This window comes from Camarhynchus parvulus, chromosome 1A, assembly GCF_901933205.1.
Source record: "Camarhynchus parvulus chromosome 1A, STF_HiC, whole genome shotgun sequence".
Classification (NCBI taxonomy): domain Eukaryota; kingdom Metazoa; phylum Chordata; class Aves; order Passeriformes; family Thraupidae; genus Camarhynchus; species Camarhynchus parvulus.
The window spans coordinates 33,568,751-33,589,807 of NC_044586.1; the positions used below are offsets into that span (position 1 = coordinate 33,568,751).

A 21,057-nucleotide genomic window follows, 5' to 3' on the forward strand; every position below is an offset into this window, starting at 1 on the left:
GGCATGTTCACTGCTTTCTGGTGTTTTGCCTCAGTCATTAATACTAACAGCAGACTGGGCTGCCTGATCTCCTTGATTTGGAGGCCTGTGAGTGCAGGATCAGTGATTTTCCATTTGTGGGCACTGAAATTGTAAGAGAACAGTTGTATCAGCTGAATGTTTGTAAGTCCATGTGGTCTGATGTGATTCATCACAGAGTAGTTGGAGGAGCTAGTGGATGTTATGACAGGATACCTCTCAATTGTCTTCCAAGGGTCTGGGGAGTCTGAGGAGGTCTCCACTGACTGGAAACTAACCAAAAGTATTCAGATTTGAAAGAAAGACCTGAGGAAAGACCCAGGAACCTATAGACCTGTGAGACTAACCTCAGTACATGGAAAAATTGTGAAGATGATAGTGTGTTCTGTTGAAAGACATTGTTGAAAGAACAATGAATCATCAGGCACAGTCACCATAGGGAAAGTCACATTTAGCTAATAAGATATCCTTCATAAGATAAGGTCAGTTGCCTACTGGATGAAGGTAAAGCAGTGGATGTAGTTTTTTCTGGATTTTATAAGGCTTTTGGTATTGTCCCTCACAGGATTATTTTGGATAAATTATTCAGCTGTGAGATGAGCAGGGTTGCAACATGCTGATTGAAGAAGTGGATGAATGGCAGGACTCAAAGGGATGTGGTGAATGGGGCTACATCTGGCTGGTGACACCAGCAATGCCCCTCAGGGCTCAATCATGGGCCTATTCTGTTCTGTGTTTTGGTCAGTGATCTGTGGTGTAGAAGTTAAATGCAGTCTTTGCTGACAATACCAAAAAGGGGGTACTGCTGACTCTTTCAAGGGATGAGAGGCCTTGCAGAGGGATCTGCACAGGTTGGAGAGTTGGGCAATCACCAATGGCATGGAATTAAAGAAGTGCCAGTGCCTGATTCTGCACCTAGGGCAGGGTAATGCCAGGCACAAGGATAAATTGGCAGAGGAGTGGGTTGGGAGCAGCCCTGCCCTCGCAGTGGCCTGAGGTGACTGCTGGGCATGAGGCGGGTGCAGGGCCAGACAAGGGGCAGTGCGAAGGGGCCAGGGGCCTGTCTGACAGAGGGATCAACATGGGTCAGCAGCCAGCCCTGGCAGCCAGGAGGGCAAACACCATCCTGGGCTGCATCAAACAGACATTAACCAGCTGGTCAAGAGAGGTGATTGTGTTGCTATATTCAGCATTTGTGTGGCCTCACCTGGAGGGATGTGTGCAGTTCTGGGCCCCAACATTTAGAAAGGTTATGAAGGTTCTTGACTCTATTCTGAGGAGGAGCAACAAATCTTGTTAAAGAGCTGGAAGGCAGGGCCGGTGAGGAGGGACTGAGAACTTTCAGTTTGTCTAGTTTTGAGAAAAGGAGGCTGAGATTCAAACTTAGAGCCCTCTTACAGCTTTTTGAGGAGGGGAACTGGAAAGGGAGGTGCTGAATTCTTCTCCCTGGTATAGAAGCATGGGAATGGTTTAAAGTATCATCAGAAGAGGTTTAGACTGGACATTAGGGAGCATTTTTTTACCAAGTATATGGTCAGACACTGGGACAGGCTTCCTAGAGAGGTGGTTGATGTCAGTGTCATTTGATTTCAGTGAGAAGAGTATACGTCCTATATGCTTCCAGCAGGGCTAGTTTGACACTGCTGCCACCTCAGGCTTGTAACTGGGAATTTTGGTGTGTATTTTATTAAGATCCTGGTTTGGAAACAAGGAAATTGTGTGAAGTTGAAGATTCATTTAGCCTTTGTTTTTAATAGGTTAAATGACAGTGAAATTGAGAGGCATCACTTCAAAGATCAAGATACATACTCTGACAAGTCTGATAAGGAAAATGACCATGACCACGAGGAGTCTGATAATGATGGGCTGGGGAAAAGTGAAGAAAGCGACAGTGACACATCGGAGCGACAGGATGACTCTTATGTCGATCCAGAGCCAATTGATATCAAGGAAACGACTTACTTAGAACAGAGTCATGAAGAACTTGGGGAGGTAAAAGGGCTGTTGATGTACTGAGCAAGCAGCTTCTCCAAATAGTAAGCTGATATTTTAAGGGTCAGGCTACACTTGAAAGCTGACTTACAGGATTGGCTTTCATATTTTCAGCAATAATGTATAGAAAAGGTTCTGTTCACCCATATTCTGCTCTGCTTTGCCATTCTGGTGCTAATGTATGAGATTTTAACAGAGATAATGAAATTATCTGGCATATTGCTCAGACAGAAGGTACAGAAAGGGCCTCCTGCGCAGAGGTTCATCATGACTACTTGTTCTTTTGTTGTTGCTTCTGTTTGGGTTTTATTAACTTACTCCTGTTTTTTTAGTTCATCATGACTACTTGTTCTTTTGTTGTTGCTTCTGTTTGGGTTTTATTAACTTACTCCTGTTTTTTAATTCAAGTAAAATCTTCGAGTTGAAGGTTTGAATGCAATCTGACACTTCTTTTTTTTCTCCTGCAAGAGAGAAGTTAAGCAGTTGTAGTCTGCAGAATTTAGTGGAAGGCTTGCTGTGCTTCTGATGTCAACTTGCATTCTAATGATTCCCCACTTCTGCAGGTTGTTTTATGTATTTGCCTATACAGGCAAATTGACAGGGATTTGTAAACCAAAAATCTTGGTAACAGAAATTGAAATAAGTCTTTTCAGAAATCTCCTCTTTCTCCTTAAGAGAAATGACTATGAGATTTTTTTTTTATACTCATGGAACTAGAATATCTCATGCTTTAGTGCTTTATAGTACAATGTCTAGATAAAGCAGTGTTTTAGGAAAAGCTGAGGAGTTTTAAGTCACACATTTTTGAGTATGCATTTTAAAACTGTTCTGGAAAAAGGGATGCCTTTCCTTGCTTTTCCTACAACCATTGCTTTTGATTTCAGAAACTATATGGGATAATATCTCCCCTCTTCTTGGACAGAAAGGAGCATGGAGTGTGGCTGCTGGTTTTGCTCAGTTACCCCTATGTGGTGTATTTTCTTTAAGGAAAACCACTGATGCTACTGACTGATTCAAGGCAATGAAAAGCATAGATATGTCAGCTTTTATGGTTGGGAAAAGCTGGTAGAATGAACAGCCCTTTGGTGTTTAAGTCCTGCATTTGAGAAGAGAGAGTAATGCAGGTGATGCCTAGGAAAGAACTAAAGAAGGATTTCTGAACAACATCCTACCTCAAATTTTTCCAGTCTAGAGATAATGAAAACAAATGTGTTTTTGAATGCTGAACAGTAAATCTATCATACTTCATTAAAGATGTATCACAAGTGTATTTATAGAAACTGGATCTAACTTCCATAGTTGCTTCAGCATCTCAGAATGGTTTGTTTCAAGTATCCATTTCCCATACTTACTCCGACCTTAGAATGTGTTGACCTATCTTCTGGAGGATTGTTGGCTTTCTCCTTTCTGTAAGCAGTTTTTTGGCTCATCCTAGGCAGGTGAGGCTGCTCAGACAGAAGAAGTGTCAGAAGAAAACAAAAGTTTGATCTGGACACTACTGAAGCAAGTCCGGCCAGGAATGGACTTGTCCAAGGTTGTACTGCCTACATTTATTTTGGAGCCTCGCTCTTTCCTGGACAAGCTGTCTGATTACTACTACCATGCAGACTTTCTGTCTGAGTAAGTCTCTGGTTTTCTTTCTTACCATTTTAAAAATTAAAATAGGGTAACAGTGTCAGATGTTGCCATTTTCAGAAAACTGACTGCCTTGAGAGCTCACATGGTACATCTTGAAGTCTGGCCCCTCTCATAATTTAATAGCAGTCATGTTGCAGGCGTTTCTGGTTTAGTTTCTCAAGACTGGTTGAAAGACTTCTGAAAATGAGTTTAATGTTTTTTTTTCTTCAAGAAGCATATTTAAAATGAGAAACCAATACTAGTTAATTTTTAATAGAGTGTTAAGTTCTGTCCAGATTTACAGTTGCCAGCTCAAATGTAGCTAATCAATTACAGACTGTAAATTGAAATATTATTCAGCTCAGAACTCTGCATGTAAGTAGGCTGGTAGTAAAACGATACTAAAGTAGCAACCTATAAACAGAAGAACTTGAGTGGAGGTGGGACAGAATTTAATGTTACAAAGAACAGACTCAAATATGGAAAAATCATTTCTGCCATTTTAGTTTGACTTCAATTTTCAAACAATTATTTGAAAACTTTAAATTTCATGAGATCAGGCTGAAAGTTTTACAGTAGTGCAAATCACAGACCTGTTTTAGTCAGCTCATAGATTCAAGATATGTCACAACAATTGATAGCATGTTCTAAATGATGCAATACTGATACTTGATCTGTGTGTTCTGTTTCACAGAGCTGCTCTTGAAGAGAATGCTTACAACCGCATGAAAAAAGTAGTGAAGTGGTATTTGTCAGGATTCTACAAAAAGCCAAAGGTATACTTTCACATATTATTTTGTCTTCAGTCACTGTGTCTATTTTGAGGACTTAGGGATATGCTGGAGTAAGTTTTTCTTTTTGAATTTATATTTTAATGCATTTTTTAAAAAAGCAAATTTACATTTTCATTGCTTACACAAACACAACATGGAAATTTTTGATTCCTAGCCATGCTTAAAATAGACTATATTCAATTGCATTTGTCCCTTGGAGTAGAAATTGAACTAAATATTTTTCTAATAAAGTTGAGCCAGTTCTGTATTTACCATTCTTCAGTGATAACAGTCTGAAATTGGAGGACTAATGTTTCTACCGCTTCATTTAGCTTTGCACTAAATACTCTTCATAGTCATATTGTTGGGAAATAGTATTGACAGAAGGTACTTACTGCCTGACTTCAGACAAAAGCTCTATAATAATTGTGGGAAAAAAAACCCAAAACAAATCTTAAATTCTTTGTGTCCTTACATGTAGAATACTTTAGTGAATATACTGAATGATAATTTCCATAGAGTGAAGAGCAAACTAATGGAGCATAATATTCAAATGATGAAATCAAGTACCATGTACTTCAGCATATATATTATGATGATTTTTTTCCTGTGTCTTATCTTCAGTGATAGACTGATAAAATGTTCTGTGACTTGTGTACCTGCACAGTATGGTTACTCTCTATTAAATTTCTGTTTAGGGACTAAAAAAGCCGTACAATCCTATACTTGGAGAGTTTTTCCGCTGCATGTGGATTCATCCAAGGACAAACAGCAAGACTTTTTATATTGCAGAACAGGTAAATGGAAAAAATAATTTTAAGAAAAATAAATGTATTGTACATTTGTGCTGGTTAAATGCTATGGTAGTTTTAGAAAATGTATTGAAGAGTATGAGTAGTATCCTAAAACCTCTCCTGGTGAGCATAGTTTCCTTACAGTTGTCTCTTTAAAGTGTGCCTTCCCAAAGAGAGAGAAGGGAGGAAGGTGTTTCCAGTATTTCTGTTCCTCTTCCCCTGGAACAAGTCAGCTGCTGATTTTCTTAATTCTTGAAATTCAGTAGGTGATTGCTTGATCTTATCTTCAAAGATTTTAGTCAAACTTCACATATATTAACTGCATTCTAATATGTGCAGCCTGAATTTTGCATTGTCATTTTTAACTCAAAGCTTATAGTATATTTACTCTATTGCTTGTTTTTGTTTGTTTCAAATATGGGTTTTTTTTCCAACAGGTGTCCCATCATCCTCCAATATCTGCCTTCTATGTTAGCAACCGCAAGGACGGGTTTTGCCTTAGTGGTAGCATTCTGGCCAAATCAAAATTCTATGGTAAATAATCGGGGTTTTTGGTTGTATGTGTATTGAGGGATGCAAAATTGGTGCACGTGAATTGTGTTTTGTAGAAGAAAGAAAACTGTTAGAAGGGTCAATGTTTTGGTTGTTGTATTGTTCTTTCCTTACAAAGTTTTTGCTACTGGTCTTCAAAATTTTAATTTCTCTTTTTGGAGTGTTTTAATATTTAATTGGAAACACTGTGTATTATAGAGGCTTCACTAGACAGGATAGGTTGCAGTGTTAAATATACTGATGTTCTTAATTGTATTGCTTAGTTATTAGGGAATGTTGGCTGTTGTCTTTCAGGGGGAGAAATGTGACTGTCTGTCTTTGAATTTCAGGGAATTCATTATCTGCCATACTAGACGGAGAAGGACGGCTAACGTTTCTAAATAGGGGAGAAGATTATGTAATGACAATGCCATATGCCCATTGTAAAGGTAGTGATTCTTTTCATTCTCTAGATGGCAAAGTTATGAAAAAAAAGCTTGTTATTCTAAATAGTTCATTATTCCAAATAATGTGCTGTGTTGGATTAAAGCCTGTCATCTGGAGGAGAGTGTTCTGAAGATTGGTGGCTCTAGGCTTCCACATATTTTATCAGGAGAAAAATACATCTGTTGTTTAAGCCATGTTTTAATTTTTGACACAGGAAAAGATTTTTTTTCATAACCAGTAAGAAATAGTAAAATCATATATGTAGTTATCTGTCAGTACATGATAATAATTTACTGTTTGAGTTGTCTTTTATTAGAGCAGCTTTGAGCTTTTGCACTATTTTCCTCTTTTAAACATAAAAGCTGATGTAATATCTACACCACAGTATGATTTGATTATAAATTATGAGCATTTGTCCTTAGTTTCACTATGGGAGATGGATCTGTAATAGCACAAAATAGCTTGCAGAATTGCTCATTTTTAGGCTTTAACTTACTCATTATTGTCTACCCATATACTCCGGAATTCCCTTTCAGGATACACAGAATCACACAGGAAAGGTCATCTGAAAATAAAAGTTTTCCTCTGGCATGAACATGTTTACTCTAGGAATTGTACCCAAGTAACTTAGGGGTTTTGTTTTGTTCAATTAAAAGCATTTGTTTTAGCTGGGGGTTTTTGTTTTGTTTTTGTTTTCTCTTGCAGGAATTCTTTATGGAACAATGACCTTAGAACTTGGAGGAATAGTCAACATCACCTGTGAGAAAACTGGCTACAGCGCAACAATTGAATTCAAACTCAAGGTTCGTGAGCACTGTGAGTGGGCACAAGAAGGAGAATGAACATAATGTCTGTTTTCAAGAAGTGTGCATATGGAGAAGGAAATTGTATTCAGTTGAAATTATAGGGGAAACATTAAATTTGGGAGGCTGTGTTAACTGACAATTTGCCTTGTCAGTCCACAGGATACATGTGCAGCCTGTCAAAATGCCAAAGAAAATCCCTGGCAATCGTTGTTGTTTCTTCAAAAGATAATCTCTAGTAACAAATGGTCCTTGGCAGAGCCATGAAATTAGTGTAGCAAATGACTGTGTCCTTCGGAATATCATGTCACTGTGTTCTGCCTTATTTTCTGTTTTCTTTCAACATCTGTTAGAGAATACTTTTACTCAGAAAATCTTTTAAGAAGGAAAGAAGAAACTACATACTCTGGTTTTAGACTTCTTTAAGATTAGTAAGTAGGAGATACAATATTAAAGATATCAGGGCTGTTTACAGCACATTTCATAAATTCACATTTTTCCTTAAGACTAAACATATAAACAAAAACAAGATGTTATTAAAATAAACATGAAATCATTTGTTTTTGTTTTGCAGCCTTTTTTGGGTAACAATGACAGTGTTAATCAAATATCAGGGAGAATTAAGCTTGGCAAAGAAGTTCTGGCTGTTTTAGAGGGTCACTGGGTAAGTAGTGAGTGATGCTCTTTTATAAATTCTGGCTGATGGTTGAGACAAGTGAAAACAGCACTTAAGTCCAAAAAAGACTCACGTTTTTAAAAAAGTGAAGTACTACTTTTGCAGAAAGTATTCCAGGAAGTATAGAATCAACATTGTTCTATTTCTAGCTCTTAACAGGTGGAAAAGTTTAAGTAGTTTATGAAGAAAATGAAATGATCCTTCACAATGAATCTTGAGAAATCTTTTGGTATATGCATTAGTACTATGAAGAATTTTTATGGCACCAGCATGAAATATTTAAGGTTGTTTCAGATCTGGTGAGGTGACATGGCATCACTCATTTTTGATATGGTGGTAATGATTCCATTGCACCTCTGTTCCAAGCTAGAACCTAGAACAGAGGGCAGAAATTGAATTTTAAATTTAGTATATCTAATTATTCATAACTGCATGCATTCTAAAGAAAATAAATTCTTATTACAAAAAAAAAAAAGCTCATGCCTTGCTTTTTTGTTATTTTGACACTCTTTGAGATAATTACAATTAAGAAACCAATCATATCTGTTACAGGACAGTGAAGTTATTATTAGTGACAAGAAGACAGGTGTTTCAGAGACATTCTGGAACCCAACATCTGAGATAAAGCAGCGTAGATTACATAGATACACTGTGAAGTTTGAAGAGCAAGATGACTTTGAGTCAGAGAAGTAAGTTCACTATAGAACCATGTATTTATTTTTCCAAAGTGAAACTCATAATCTTCTCCAAAATAGAAGCAAATTATCATTACTTTCCCATATTTGATGATACTAGCCTTTGATGATAAAATAAAGTAACACTGTTAAGTACAAGATCATTATTTATATAGCTTACAATCGGAGAAATCTTGATAGAAATGTAGCTAAAACTTCTATTAAAATGGTAATATTCTCTTTGGAGGGTGGTCCATTTACTTAGCCTATAATTGAGGGAATTGTTTGCAGTTATTTCTGTCAACGGGATTGTGACTCTGGTGATTCTGTATATTGTTCATTTGTCAGGCTTTGGCAACAAGTGACAAAAGCAATAAATAATAAAGACCAAACAGAAGCTACTCAGGAGAAATATATTCTGGAAGAAGCTCAGAGAAAGAGTGCCAAAGAGAGGAAGCTTAAGGATGAAGAGTGGACATGCAAGCTGTTTGATCAGGATTCAGTCACAGGAGAATGGCACTATAAATATGCTGAGTGAGTCCTGGAGTGCTTGGTAATGTTGCTGAGCCTCTTCCTGTGGTTTCAGCAGCAAAAGAACTGATACATATAGCTTATTTATGTATAACAACATAGCTGTGCTATGCTCTAGATTTTTTGGGGCATGCCAGTTTGGGGTTTGTCCTCCCTTTTATCCCTCTAGACTGACCTCTATGCAAATTTTTCCAAACTGGAAAATATGGTACATATGGGCATACCAGCTGGAAATCAGAAAATCTAGTGTCTGAAAATCAGAGAAGCCTACGCATAGTTGGATTGAGCCATTTAATTTGTTATATATTAGGATAACTCTGAGAATAGCAGCTTTACAGCAATAGTTAATGCTGGGACCAGGTGGCTCTGCCTGGCTGTCAAATCTGTCCTGCACATGAGTGTCTGTGAATCTCTTTGTGTGATGCTCTGGGTCAGAAGCTGAAGCTGCAGCTGTCTCCCTGACTGCTGGAAGGATGGATTCTGGGTCCTCACCAATGTTGCAAAAGTCAGCTTGAAGCTTAGCCCTTTACTAGTGATGGTTTTCACAGAGCACTCATGTTCTGCTGATGTTTTTTTCAGTACCTAGCATGCTTCTGTGTTGTAGGGACTGTAAAAGTAAAATAGCCAATCATGATACACACAAAGTTAAGTAACTTTGAATCCATGGATGCTGGAAGCATATTCCCATGGCTAAATGTGGGAGACCTTTACCTTTCTGTACAAGAATGGTGACATTGAGGTCATAGCCTAAGTGTATGTACAGGGAAGAGTACAAGAATCCTGAGTACTCTACACATCTCCAGCAAATTTGGAACTTGGAGCTTTCCTGGAAACAAACAAGTAATCTGTGCATTTAACAACTCTCAGTTAATTCCTTTCCCATGAATTTCATTGGCTTCTTATTAAGTTTGTGCAGACTTTCACAACTGCAGCAGGGAAGTTCCCCAAGTAGACTAAATGCTCAGTGAAGCACCCTTTCTTGGTTTGAATCCTCTAGTGCTGTTGATGCCTCTTCCTGTTGGAAGAGTTGTGAACAGTCCAGCTGAATGGACTGCCCATACTCTTGAACCCTGTGCAAAACCATTAAGAAGAGAACTGTACTTGAAATCTGTTTAGAGTTTAAGACCTATCTTGGAAATCTGCGTTATTCCCGATGTCCTTGAGGCCTTGTGGTTCAAGGATGTGTCACAGAAATTTTGCTATGTACCAGAAAGCAGTCTGCACTGACAGCATTTCCTGGAAAAAGCCTCTCTCTCCTTTCAAGCATATAATGTTGGCTCACCACCTGGTCCATGTAGAAAGCAGTCTTCTACCCTTACTGTGAAAGATGTGTTCAGTGAGCTGGAGCATTTGTTAAGGTATCTGGATTATGGATTTAGGCATCTGGATTACAAATAGAGAAGAGAGCAATGCCTAGTTCTTAACCCAGTTACCTCAGATGACATTTAATTCAAGTCAGGTGAAGCTAAGATGTAAGTGCAGGTCTGTGTTCACAACATCTGAAACAGCTACAGCTATTTAAAAGGCATGCAGAAGGACACAAAAGGAAATCCATGCTTAATGTACTCTAGCTAAAGCTCTGCATCAGAACATCCTTCCTGCAGCTCACTTGCAGTTTCTGTCCGGAAAGCTCTGTAATCATTGGTGACGTTGGTGTTTTCCTTTGGCTGCTTGTTGTTCTCCAGTGAGTTATGTGTCTTAGACTGTTGTGGTTTTTTTAAAATTCTGTATCAGACTGTAATTGGAAAAGCGCTCTTAAAAATCAGAACAAGAAAACTGTGCACAGCTCATTAGTGTCTCATGAAACCAGTCTTGATTACCATTAGCTGCTTTGGGATGAAAGCAGGTTTGAGGTAACTGATTCTTAAACTCTCCTTCATAGGCATCTTTTAAAAGGAAAAAAGAAAGCTCAACAAAAAGCAGTCTAAATATTTTTAAAGTCCCCTAATTTCCTTGTAGTTCTAAAATAACAACTGTATCTGAAGCAGGAAATCTTTCATGATTCAATCACATATCCTTGGCAAAAAAAATTAATTATGGTATTGTTGGTTAATGTAATAGTTTGTACTCCTGTCAGCTGGCTGGGGGTTTGATCTGGACATGAAGTTCATTTTCTAGCTCTCTTGGCCCTGCAGTTTAGCAATGGAGCATAAGTAGAAGATAAGATCATGATGCCATATCTGATTTCTATATAGTGAGAGTTTCAGCCTCTTCATACTGAGTAGTTTCTGAGAAAGGAAATATTTCTTATTTAAATCGCTATAGTGTTAATAATATTTACTTTGTCTAGTACCAGACCATGGGACCCTTTGAATGATATGATCCAGTTTGAAAAAGATGGCGCAATCCAGACAAAAGTTCGACATCGGACACCAATGGTATGTTCCAGTTCTGACAGCACATGCAAGATCCAGGAACTTATAAATATTGTACCTTATGTGTATAAAGATCATTAGAGCATTGGGATTAATAGGAAATGCTATTATCCTACAAAAATGTTGTTTACACACAATATACAAAGTCTTTCACTTCTGTGTTGCATCCTAAGTGGTAGAAATTACTTGACTGGATAGGAATATAAAATATGCAAACTTGAGCTCAGTAGTTTAATGTGTATTTTCCCTTGAATGGGAAGATGCACAAAATTCAGACTGCTAATACATCAAAAATTTTAACTTGGACTTCTCTTAGATATTGTGCTTTTAACTGCCATTGTTGGAATGTGCTGCTTTGCTACAGTTATGGTTCTCTGGAAAATAACACATAAATTTATCAATTTTAGGTTACTGTTCCAAAAATCAAACGAAAGCCATCCGGTCTGAAGAAAGGAGAGTGTGGTTTCTCATCCCCAGAGCCTGATAACCAGGATTCCTCTGGGAGTGAAGGTACGAAAAGATACATTTACTTACAGAAATAATAAATGTATTTGACAAGTGAAGAGTTCAGTGTCATGCATACTCTTCTTATCACAATGTTTTTACAATATTTTAGTTCTATCCAATGTGAAGCATATTCTGGAAAACAAAGGAGCAGAATGGCTCATGGTTTTGATGGCAAATTTTCCTGTCTTTTTAAATGCAGTGTAGGTAGGCTTAAGTGCTGTATATATTTAGTATCTAGGGGAAAAGAATGGTCTTCATAAACCGTTTTCTTTCTTAGAAGGTTAATTAATTTGTAGATTAGTATGTGGCTAGAGGGTAGATTTTTGTTGTTGATAATGTTTGCAGAAGCTAAACGATTTGATGAGCGTTTAAAAGATATTTCAAGCACTTAAGTTGCTTTCTTGTGGTGTAGGTGACTCTGAAATAAAGTTTTCAATAGAAGCTAGTTAAAAATTTTCTCTTCATTTTTGCTACAGGTTTAGTTTGTCATTTGCACTTTGTTCTTTTTATGGCAGCAGTCACTTCAGTCAATTACATCTGGCTTTTGTATCCTTCTAGCACAACTTATGAAGCATAATACAAGAATAAGGAAAAAAGGGGCAGACCTTGGTGAACTACATAGTGCCATTGAGTCTATAAAGGAAACACAGGAAGACATTAAGAGGTAGTACTAATTAAAATGCTTTAAAATGGTTTAGAGAATAGTAATCTTGTAGGATTTTTTTTCTCTTAGAGGCTGGTATGTATCTTTTCTCAAATATTGATTGCTCATTGATGTTTCAACGTTTTCCTCTAAAGCTGCCTTCTGTAGGGAACCCTAACATAGAAAATGTCAAATTGTCTAGTCTGTAATTTACAGGATATTGTTTTCTATCTTACAGGGAGATCATGGCGCTACGAAATAGAGTCGCTTCTAATTCATCACCCTGGGACTACCATTCCTTGCAGTTTAAGCACTATGTCTTCATTGTACTTATGGTTCTGCTACAGCTTATCATTAATATCTTGTTCAAATAAGAAGCGTGAACAAGGGCCTTCTTGAACTGGAATGATCAAACTGTTACTGGGGACCATATTTTAAGCTGGACTTTAAGTGATGCAATATTATGTAAAAGAACTGTGTAGCAACAACTTACAGAACTTTGCCTCAGCATTCATGGTTCAGAATCATACTTGTGTCTGCCCAGTTGCAGTAAGAACTGTGTAAGTGCCAGTACACTCTTGCTTCTGGTGTGTGCCTCTGTCTCGCAGTCATACAACATCAGCCTTGTGTTTATATTGCATCACACTGATGAATCTTCACCACAGAATAGATCAAGTTCAACACTGAGATCAGACCCCATAGGTAGGATATGATTCCTTTATGGTAGAATGATAAACAGGCATACTTCATTACATATATAAACTTACCATTTTTGTAACAAAAAATTTTGAAGTAGCCATCAGCTTTTGTAAATGGCATTGGATGTTTGGAACTAAACTTTTGTTTAAGGTCAAACAAATACATTATTGTAGGAAAAATTGTGTGTGTTAGGAAATGGCAAGTAAAAAGCTAAAGTCTTTGGGAAATCTGCAATATAATGTTCTTGACTAGTTTTGGAAGTATGAGGTTTTTATCCTGAATTACTGTAGGCTTGTAAGCCAGCTGTTTTATAGTTTTAAAACTTAAGATTCATCTTAAAAACATTCCCACATCTACTGTACAGAGCACATTTTTAACAGTACAGCAGCCAGGGAGGTACCGTTTTGGTCTACTCTCTCATGAATTGCAAATGTCAAAGATTTATGGTATGTTTGTAAGTCTTGAAAAATCTGCAGCTTTGGATTTACATTTGTTTATGGCCATGTCATGGTAAGCAGACAGACTGCTGATGCCAGGACTCATGGGTATTTTTGAAACAAAATGTCAAGGGGTATGCTCAGTGTGTAGCTTGAGCTGAATCTCCAAAAGGCAGTGTAGAATAGGATTCAGGCACTGTCATGAGCAGAGTTGCAAATGAAAATGTGTGTGTTTACACAGGGAAAGCTCAGAAGTTGTGTGATGGCTAACACTACGTATCTCAAAACAAATAAGAGGAAAATCCAAGTGTTTGAAATCCCTCTGTACTGCAAGTGTATACTACCTACCAGAATACATGGATGCACCTTCTTAGTATGCTGTAGCCATACAAATTCATGCAAAGCTTAAGTTTAAATTCAAAACCAAGGTTTCTGACATTTTTTATTTGAAGAAATATATGCATGTATAGAATTTGTATAATTCCAGCAAAAAATGTAGTGCTGGTATTTATCTGGTGAGTTCCCTGTGCCAGTCAAGCATACCAAGGCAAAAAGGGGCTGTAGAAATGAAAAAGTATTTTCAGGACCCCAGGTGAGACAACAGGAGGATGAGTGGCACAATGTGAAGGACAGCCAAGTTTGTTTTCAGAGGATCCTCTCAGGAATCAAATCCATCCTGGGCAGAGGAACAGTTTGAAAGTCATGCTTGGCTTTTTGCCATGGCCAGGTTATGCCTCTGCCTTGGGCAGCCTGCCTGACTTCCAGGTGATCTGCCTTTCTGTTCTGCATCAGTCTCACTAGTATTTAGCAAAAATACTGTTTACTCGTTTATCTGTCCAGCTTATATATTTCTGTGGCTGACACTTCCATGCACCTCCCCTTCTCTTTTACCTTTCCTCTTCTGTGGGCCTCAGCTGTGTAAAAGTCTATTGTGTAAGCAGTGAACTTCAGCATATTTCATACAGCTTCACATTAGCATGGTCTGGTCTTGAACAATTTTTCTGGAACGTGTTACGTTAACCAGATCTTGTAGCCGTGGGCAAGACCAAACCTGGTTGGACTTCTATTAAATCTACAGCTGATTTAACAGGGGCAAAATTTGTGAACATAGAAAGTCCCTTCATAAACAAACAAAGGAATTACAAATGCCTCAGTCTCTAAATGAAAACTGAAGTTACTCATGTATGAAATGGCATTAAGAAAGCAGAGTATTACGGCATTCACTTTAACATTCTTAGCCTGGAATTTGGCTGTTCAGTATTGCATTCAGATGTCAAAGCTTCACCTGTCTTAAGATCCATTACAAGCCTTTAAACATACTCTGAATGTGAGAATAATCCAATGAGTGAGATTGGGCAATAACTTCAATCCCCTAAAATAATATTCTGCTAAATTTGTGGTGCTGAAACTCTTGACTGATAGTTTCAAGCTTTTATCTCCTTGTAAATAGAAATGTCCTTCTGCCTTTTCATGCTGATTTTTTCAATCACTTCTATTCAAGAGCAGTGAATAACACAGTTTGCATGCATTTTTACATGGACCACGTGGTAGTGACTGGATTTGACCCAGCCAGCTGGCTGGCTGGCAGTGTTGGGCAATGTCAGACTAAAAAGATAATCCATAGCTGAAGTTCATGCTTAGCTCAAGATGAGTGAAAGACTTGAACAGAGCAAAACAAAATCCTTATGCTTATTTTCCTTTTCAACTTATTTTTTAGAGTTGAATTCTGTTGAAAAAGTGGTTTTAGTGATGAACTGGAAAGGTAAAGGATATGTGATGAAACTTCTTGAAAAGTAAAATTGCAGACTTCTGCAAGACTTTATGATTAGATAAATTCTGAAAAGTACAGTGAAAACCTAGTAATTCTTATTTTGCTGGATTTTGTATATTCCCTCATTTGAATAGAACAAAGAAACTTCTTCCCTATTTTTTACTGTACAGTTGGTCACAGACATGTATGGATCCTTTTTTTAGCGCGTCGCCATTGTCCTCTTTAGCCATGATGTACAGCAGATCTTGACTACTACCTGCTTAAGACTGAGCTCTGCACATATATAAAAATTGATTGTACAGTTTGCAGATGCTTGAGGGCTGTGGCCTTCTAGGTTTTAAAGTTTATAACAGCACTTGTTTTCACACTTGATTTCCAATTCCTGTTTTGTTTGGGTTTTTTTCCTTGTACAGGAAATATCTGCAGAATTTGCCATGTGGTTTTGTTGGGTTGGTTTGTTTGTTTTCAGATGCATTCTATGCCTTTAATTTGCCATTTAGGTACAGGTTGCCTAATTGGGTACAGATAACCTAAGCTAAGAAAAAGTAAATATGCCATGTGAAATACAAGTACCATTTTCAGTAGATGATGTTTCTTGAATTTCATGTGTTGATTCCTTTTAAATAGTTGATATCACTTGATGAGGGTGTATACTCTGGTTTTCATGTCCTTCCTCCCACTTATGAAATCTCACAAATTATTTGCAAGGTTGTCTTGTAAAATGTAATGGTTGTGGTTTCTTCTTTTTTGTTTGTTGTTTGCTGCCCTTGTGTGCCTTTGGCAATTTTTTTTCTTCCTAGATTCATGTTTATGAAACAGACTTGTATGTCAGTTTCTTGAAAGCTGTTATTTTTAGCTATTACCATTGTTTGTGTAAATAATGTGTAACAAAAATTCTGTACCTCTCTAAGTTTTAATTATTTTTATTTCAGGAGTACCCGCAAATCACAGAAAATTTAGCAGATATTCAAGTATTGTAAACAGTGCCTTCTTGATGGGTTTCTATGCTGTTCGGAGACATGTAAAGATTTGTCAAATTTGTGCCATATATAATACCAGATCTTTTGTGGGGGTTGTTGTGTTTGAGAACTGATGTTCCTGCTTAGTCATTCTCGGGGGGCGAGGAGGAAATCAGCTCTTAAAACATTACACTATTTCTTCTTTCTGGCTAGTGAGCCGAAAGTGGAGGGTTTGGGATGTTTACAGTGAAGCTGCACTATTTTGTGGTAATACAGAAATAGCTCGAACGATGTAACGTCGGGATGAGATTATTTGGGCTTTTTCTCCTTTGTGCCCTACCCCGGCCTTTCGCTCTGCCAAGCGGGAAGATTAACCCTCAGGACACAGCGCCCGCTTCCCCGTCCCGCGTGTCCCGCCCTGTCCGACAGCCGGGATCGCCGCTTTGTGTGAGGGATCTGAGCTGTTACGGCCCGCCTCCAATAAAGATGTGTCGCACCTCCGCGTCTCTGGGCTCTGTGCGCCGCTCCCTCTCCCGCTCCTCAGTCCCTCCCGCGCGGCTCCCGCTCCCCGCGTCCCCCTGTCCCGCCCTCCGCCGCTGCCCAGCGCGGCCGTGACGCTCGGCGGGCGGGAGGAAGGAGGGAAGGAAGGGGCGGCCCGGGCGCGGCGGCCATGGCGGCGGCCGGCCCGGAGCGGCCGCGCTTGTGGCAGGAGGCGGCGGCGCTGGCGGGCGCGGTGCGCGGCGCGCTGGGGCCGCGGGGCGGGCGGGCTCTGCTGCTGCGGCCCACGGGCGAGGCGATGCCGACGCGGGACGGGCGGCGGCTGCTGGAGGCGCTGAGCGTAGAGCCGCCCGCGGCCAGGTACCGCGGCGGGGGGCCGGGCGAGGCCGGCGGGGGCGGCTCCCTAACGCTGGCCGTGTCCCCGCAGGGTGATGGCGGCCCGCGCCTGTAGCCACCGCGCCGCGACGGGGGACGGCGCCAAGAGCTTCGTGGTGCTGCTGGCGGCCGTGCTGCGCGGGCTGCGGGCGGCGGGCGGCGGCGCCGGGCTGCGGCGGGCGCTGCGGGACTTTGAAGCGCAAGTCCTGGAGCGGGCGGCGGCGCGGGGGCTGCGGCGGCACCTGCGGCCGGCGCCGCCCGGGTCGCTGGAGCCGCTGCTGGAGCCGTACCTGGCCGGCCGGCTGGGCCCCGGCGAGCGGCGGCGCCTGGCGCGGCTGTGCGCCGAGATGTGCCGGCGCTGCGCCCCGGCCGACGCCACACGGCCGCAGGTGCTGCGGCTCCTGGGCCGGCGCTTCCCGGAGCTGCACGCCGCCGTGCCCGGCCTGCCCCTGGCGAGCTCCAGGGTCCTGCCCGGCATCGTCCTCCGCAGGGACTTCGCTGCCTACTGCCCGACGGACGGGGAGCTGCGGGCCCTGCTCGTCACCCAGCCCCTGCGGCCCGCCCTGACGGCGCCCGGTGTGGAGTTTGTTGTAGACTCCGAAGGTCAGTATCTGGCTTCCCTGCGCTGGATCACTAAGAGGACAGAAGCCTTAATGAAACACTTGCAGAGTAACAGCGTTAAGCTGTTACTGTCCAGTGTGAAGCAAGAAGATGTAGTTATCTACTATGCCAAATTATATGGTGTGTCTGTGGTAGAGTGCTTATCCTCGGAAGAAATGGCCCTTATCAGTGAAGTCACTGGTGTCTCCCCTTACGTGCCTTTTGGTGATGACATGGACAGAGAAATAACCGAAACTGCCGTGGTAACGTTTTGCCAGCCGTTGCTGCTCGTCTCCAAGAGATGTGTCCACATTGGCTTCGCCAGTGTGTGTGCCTTCCAGCCCCACTGCCTGATCCTGTGTGGGCCGGTCGATGGCGTTAATGAGCAACATGCTGCTGCCCTGCAAGAGGCGTTCACAATGCTGCAGCAGCTGTTTAAAACAGTTGATCAGAGGGGGGAATGGAAAGTGGAAGGTGAAAGCCAGAGCAAAGCTTCAGATGTTTGCTCTTGGCATTCTTCAGCTACTCAGAAACAACTGGTAATAGAAAATACTTGTAATACTAACCAGGTTTCTGAATGTCAGCTGAAAGCACTTAGTGATGAAACAGAGAGGAAAGTTTTCGACCCTGATAAATGTGATCTGCTGGTCCACAATCAAAAGAACCATAGCACTTCTGTGTTGGTGGCACATAATGCTGATATAGTCACTGCGTGTGAGGGCCTGAATGTTGGCAAAGGTCTAGAGGAAACATGTTGCCATGTAGTTCCATTTAAACCGGAGGAAAGTCGTGCAAGTATTGCACAGGATTACTCCAACTGCCTCATAGAAGCAGGATCAGTTTTGCCAGTAGGAGGTTACTTTGAAATACTGTTGCATTATTATATTCAGGATTATGCCAAGCAGTGTCAGCAGTCAGAGGTAACCATTGTATCTAACGTGGTTGCTGATGCTTTGCTAAGTATTCCCAAGGCCTTGTACCAGACAGAACGAGATGGCTTTACCAAATTCTATCTTGAAGCCATTAATTTACTCAAAAAAAATCAGCCACTGCCTGTAAACAATGAAGGCTTAGAGTCAGTGTATTGCAAATACCAGTTAGTCATTTCAGTTCTTCATTGTGTTACAGAGCTTCTCTCCATAGACTTAGTAATTAGTATTAGGCGGCCGCTCCAAAAATTTGAGGATCGTGACTCAGAAGATGACACTTGAAATAACTAATAAAGAATGATTTTTATATGTGTTGTTTCCTTGTGTCTTTTTGTCAAATGGACACCCTCAAAAGTCCGTGCTAGAGACTAAAAGATGCTTCTTTTCTTAGAAGATAAAGGCTAACCACCTGAGACTGTGGAAAACTGGGTTGTGAACAATATGACCTTGACATTTTGAGTGTGAGGAAGTGTAGCCAATTTCCCCTGCAGTCTCCATCCACATGCTGAGGATCCTGTATACATTCAACCCAAGGGTCAGCTTTGCCTTTTTTGATGGATTGAGTGTTTTCACAAGGTAGATGTAATTTGTTTTCTTGGCATGTTAAAAGTTGCCAGTATGACACAAGCCACTGAACTTTCAAGTTACAAACCAAGGGGTGGATTTGTAGCCTTCATAATTAGCCAGATTAATTTTTTTAAAGTAAAAAATATTTTGTATACATCATGATTTTGACTATAAAGGGGAAAATATAACTTGTTAGCCTGTTCAGCACTGGGGCAGGCAGCAGTAAACCACTGTGGTGTATGTCAATGAAGAATTTTCTGATAGGAGATGCAGCATTTTTATCTTCCATTGGATTCATTTCAGTTAAACTAGAAGAGTTAACAATAATTTCATACCATGACTTTATGGCAGTTTCTCTGGAAAATTAGTTTATATGGTATTGCTTAGTACAACTCTTAATTTTAACTACAATGGGTTGAGTTGTGGTCCTGGTATAAGGCTGTGTACTTACAGGAAAAAGAAATAAAGCAGTTCTGTTTGAAAAACCTGAGACAGTTCAGTCTTTGATCATTAAGGATGTTATTCTGCGTTGGTTTTTTGGTTGGTTCTGTTTTTCCCTAATTCTTTTTTCCCCAGAATTTTCACTAATAATATTTGCTTTAAGCCCAGAAGCACCTGCATGTGTACCTCCCTTTCTGCTGGGTCCTAAAAACTACAGGTTTGATGGAGGTTTTTGAGTAGCTTGACCAGCTGCAGCTGATAATGGTATCAAGTTGGTTCTGTGTACATTCCCAGTGTTGCATAATACTGAGAATAATGGTTTTGGGTTTTTTTTTATCTATTAATTAAACTTTAATGGGCCTATTTAAAACCATAGGTATAAATCATATTTACCTGCTATACCTGAGAGGATTACAACTAGAGAAGAGATTTTTCCCCTCCATTAATTTAGGTTTTTCCTTTTTCAGTTTCTTCAGAAGATTCAAACTACCCAAGTTCTTTCAGGTGTTTTGTCAGCAATGCTTCGTTTGACTGCAACTTTTCCATTGACATTTTATATATATTCCTGGTAATATAAAACATGGTAATAATTTTTTTTCCTGATGAATCCACTCTTACAGATATCTGCAGATGAACGAAAGTGAAACTTGGGGCTCACTAGAGTGATTTCTTTACAAAGAACTAAGGACAGTAATTGTTTTTGTTAGAATCTTTTGGCAGGTGCGGGGGTGGTGGAGAATTAACAGGGAGGAAAGAGAATCCCATCCTTGTTGCTGCCATGTGCTCTTGGAAGCTGCTTAATATGACAGGTCTAGTATGAGCCTAGAGAAATCTCCTTTGTGGAATGTTCCAGAGCTGTGTGCCCTGTTCTGCCTGGATGGTGTTGGGAGCTCCCACCAGCCCTGGCACTTCAGCAGCCACTTGGGCCTGCATTTTACTGCTGTAATGAGCTGATGAGACAGTTTTGCTCTTGCACAAGTTTCTGCAATACTCTCTTCAAACCACTGACCAGCTTGCTGGCCAGAGAGGAGTGATTTGCTCTGTGGTAGTCTAACTATTGTGGTGTAGAACATGGAGAAGGCTGGCAGCAGCGGGGGTTCTCTGCAGAAGCAGCTTTTGTATTCCGAATCAAGGTGCTGTCTAAATAAAGAGAGTACTGTGTCATTTCACTTTATACTATTTGCACATCTGGTTACTTTTAGATTTACTGCAGTTTCTTTGAAAGGTTAAAAATATTTTGTTACATGAACAGCCTTCTGGTCATTTGATTTAAATTGTGTCATTCTTACTGGGAAGAAGAAAGTCCAAAAATTTTATAATATATAGAACTTTTACTTTTGCATGCCGGAGATACAAAGGAGAATTAAAAAATGACAGTTATATAAAACTTTTTTCTGACC

At 40.2% G+C, this 21,057-nt stretch overlaps 2 protein-coding genes across 10 annotated transcripts in view; both read left to right on the top strand.

The window, feature by feature from the left end:
* OSBPL8 (oxysterol binding protein like 8) overlaps positions 1–16,830 on the top strand; it is an 84,173-nt gene extending 67,343 nt beyond the window's left edge. For all 9 annotated transcript variants that reach the window (XM_030959320.1, XM_030959319.1, XM_030959324.1 and 6 more), the window contains 14 exons: positions 1,776–2,010; positions 3,446–3,630; positions 4,322–4,403; positions 5,099–5,197; positions 5,632–5,728; positions 6,076–6,174; positions 6,878–6,975; positions 7,550–7,639; positions 8,204–8,340; positions 8,674–8,859; positions 11,147–11,234; positions 11,639–11,741; positions 12,297–12,402; positions 12,620–16,830. In XM_030959320.1, coding sequence (XP_030815180.1) covers positions 1,776–2,010; positions 3,446–3,630; positions 4,322–4,403; positions 5,099–5,197; positions 5,632–5,728; positions 6,076–6,174; positions 6,878–6,975; positions 7,550–7,639; positions 8,204–8,340; positions 8,674–8,859; positions 11,147–11,234; positions 11,639–11,741; positions 12,297–12,402; positions 12,620–12,755 — 1,741 coding nt within the window. In that variant the 3' untranslated portion in view covers positions 12,756–16,830. The remainder of the gene's footprint in view (positions 1–1,775; positions 2,011–3,445; positions 3,631–4,321; positions 4,404–5,098; positions 5,198–5,631; positions 5,729–6,075; positions 6,175–6,877; positions 6,976–7,549; positions 7,640–8,203; positions 8,341–8,673; positions 8,860–11,146; positions 11,235–11,638; positions 11,742–12,296; positions 12,403–12,619) is intronic.
* An 87-nt stretch (positions 16,831–16,917) lies between these two features.
* Positions 16,918–19,697, top strand: BBS10 (Bardet-Biedl syndrome 10). The gene is made up of 2 exons (XM_030960828.1): positions 16,918–17,105; positions 17,173–19,697. The coding sequence occupies exons 1-2, from the start codon at positions 16,918–16,920 to the stop codon at positions 18,929–18,931; spliced, it is 1,947 nt and encodes a 648-aa protein (XP_030816688.1). The 3' UTR covers positions 18,932–19,697.
* Positions 19,698–21,057: the final 1,360 nt, after the last annotated feature.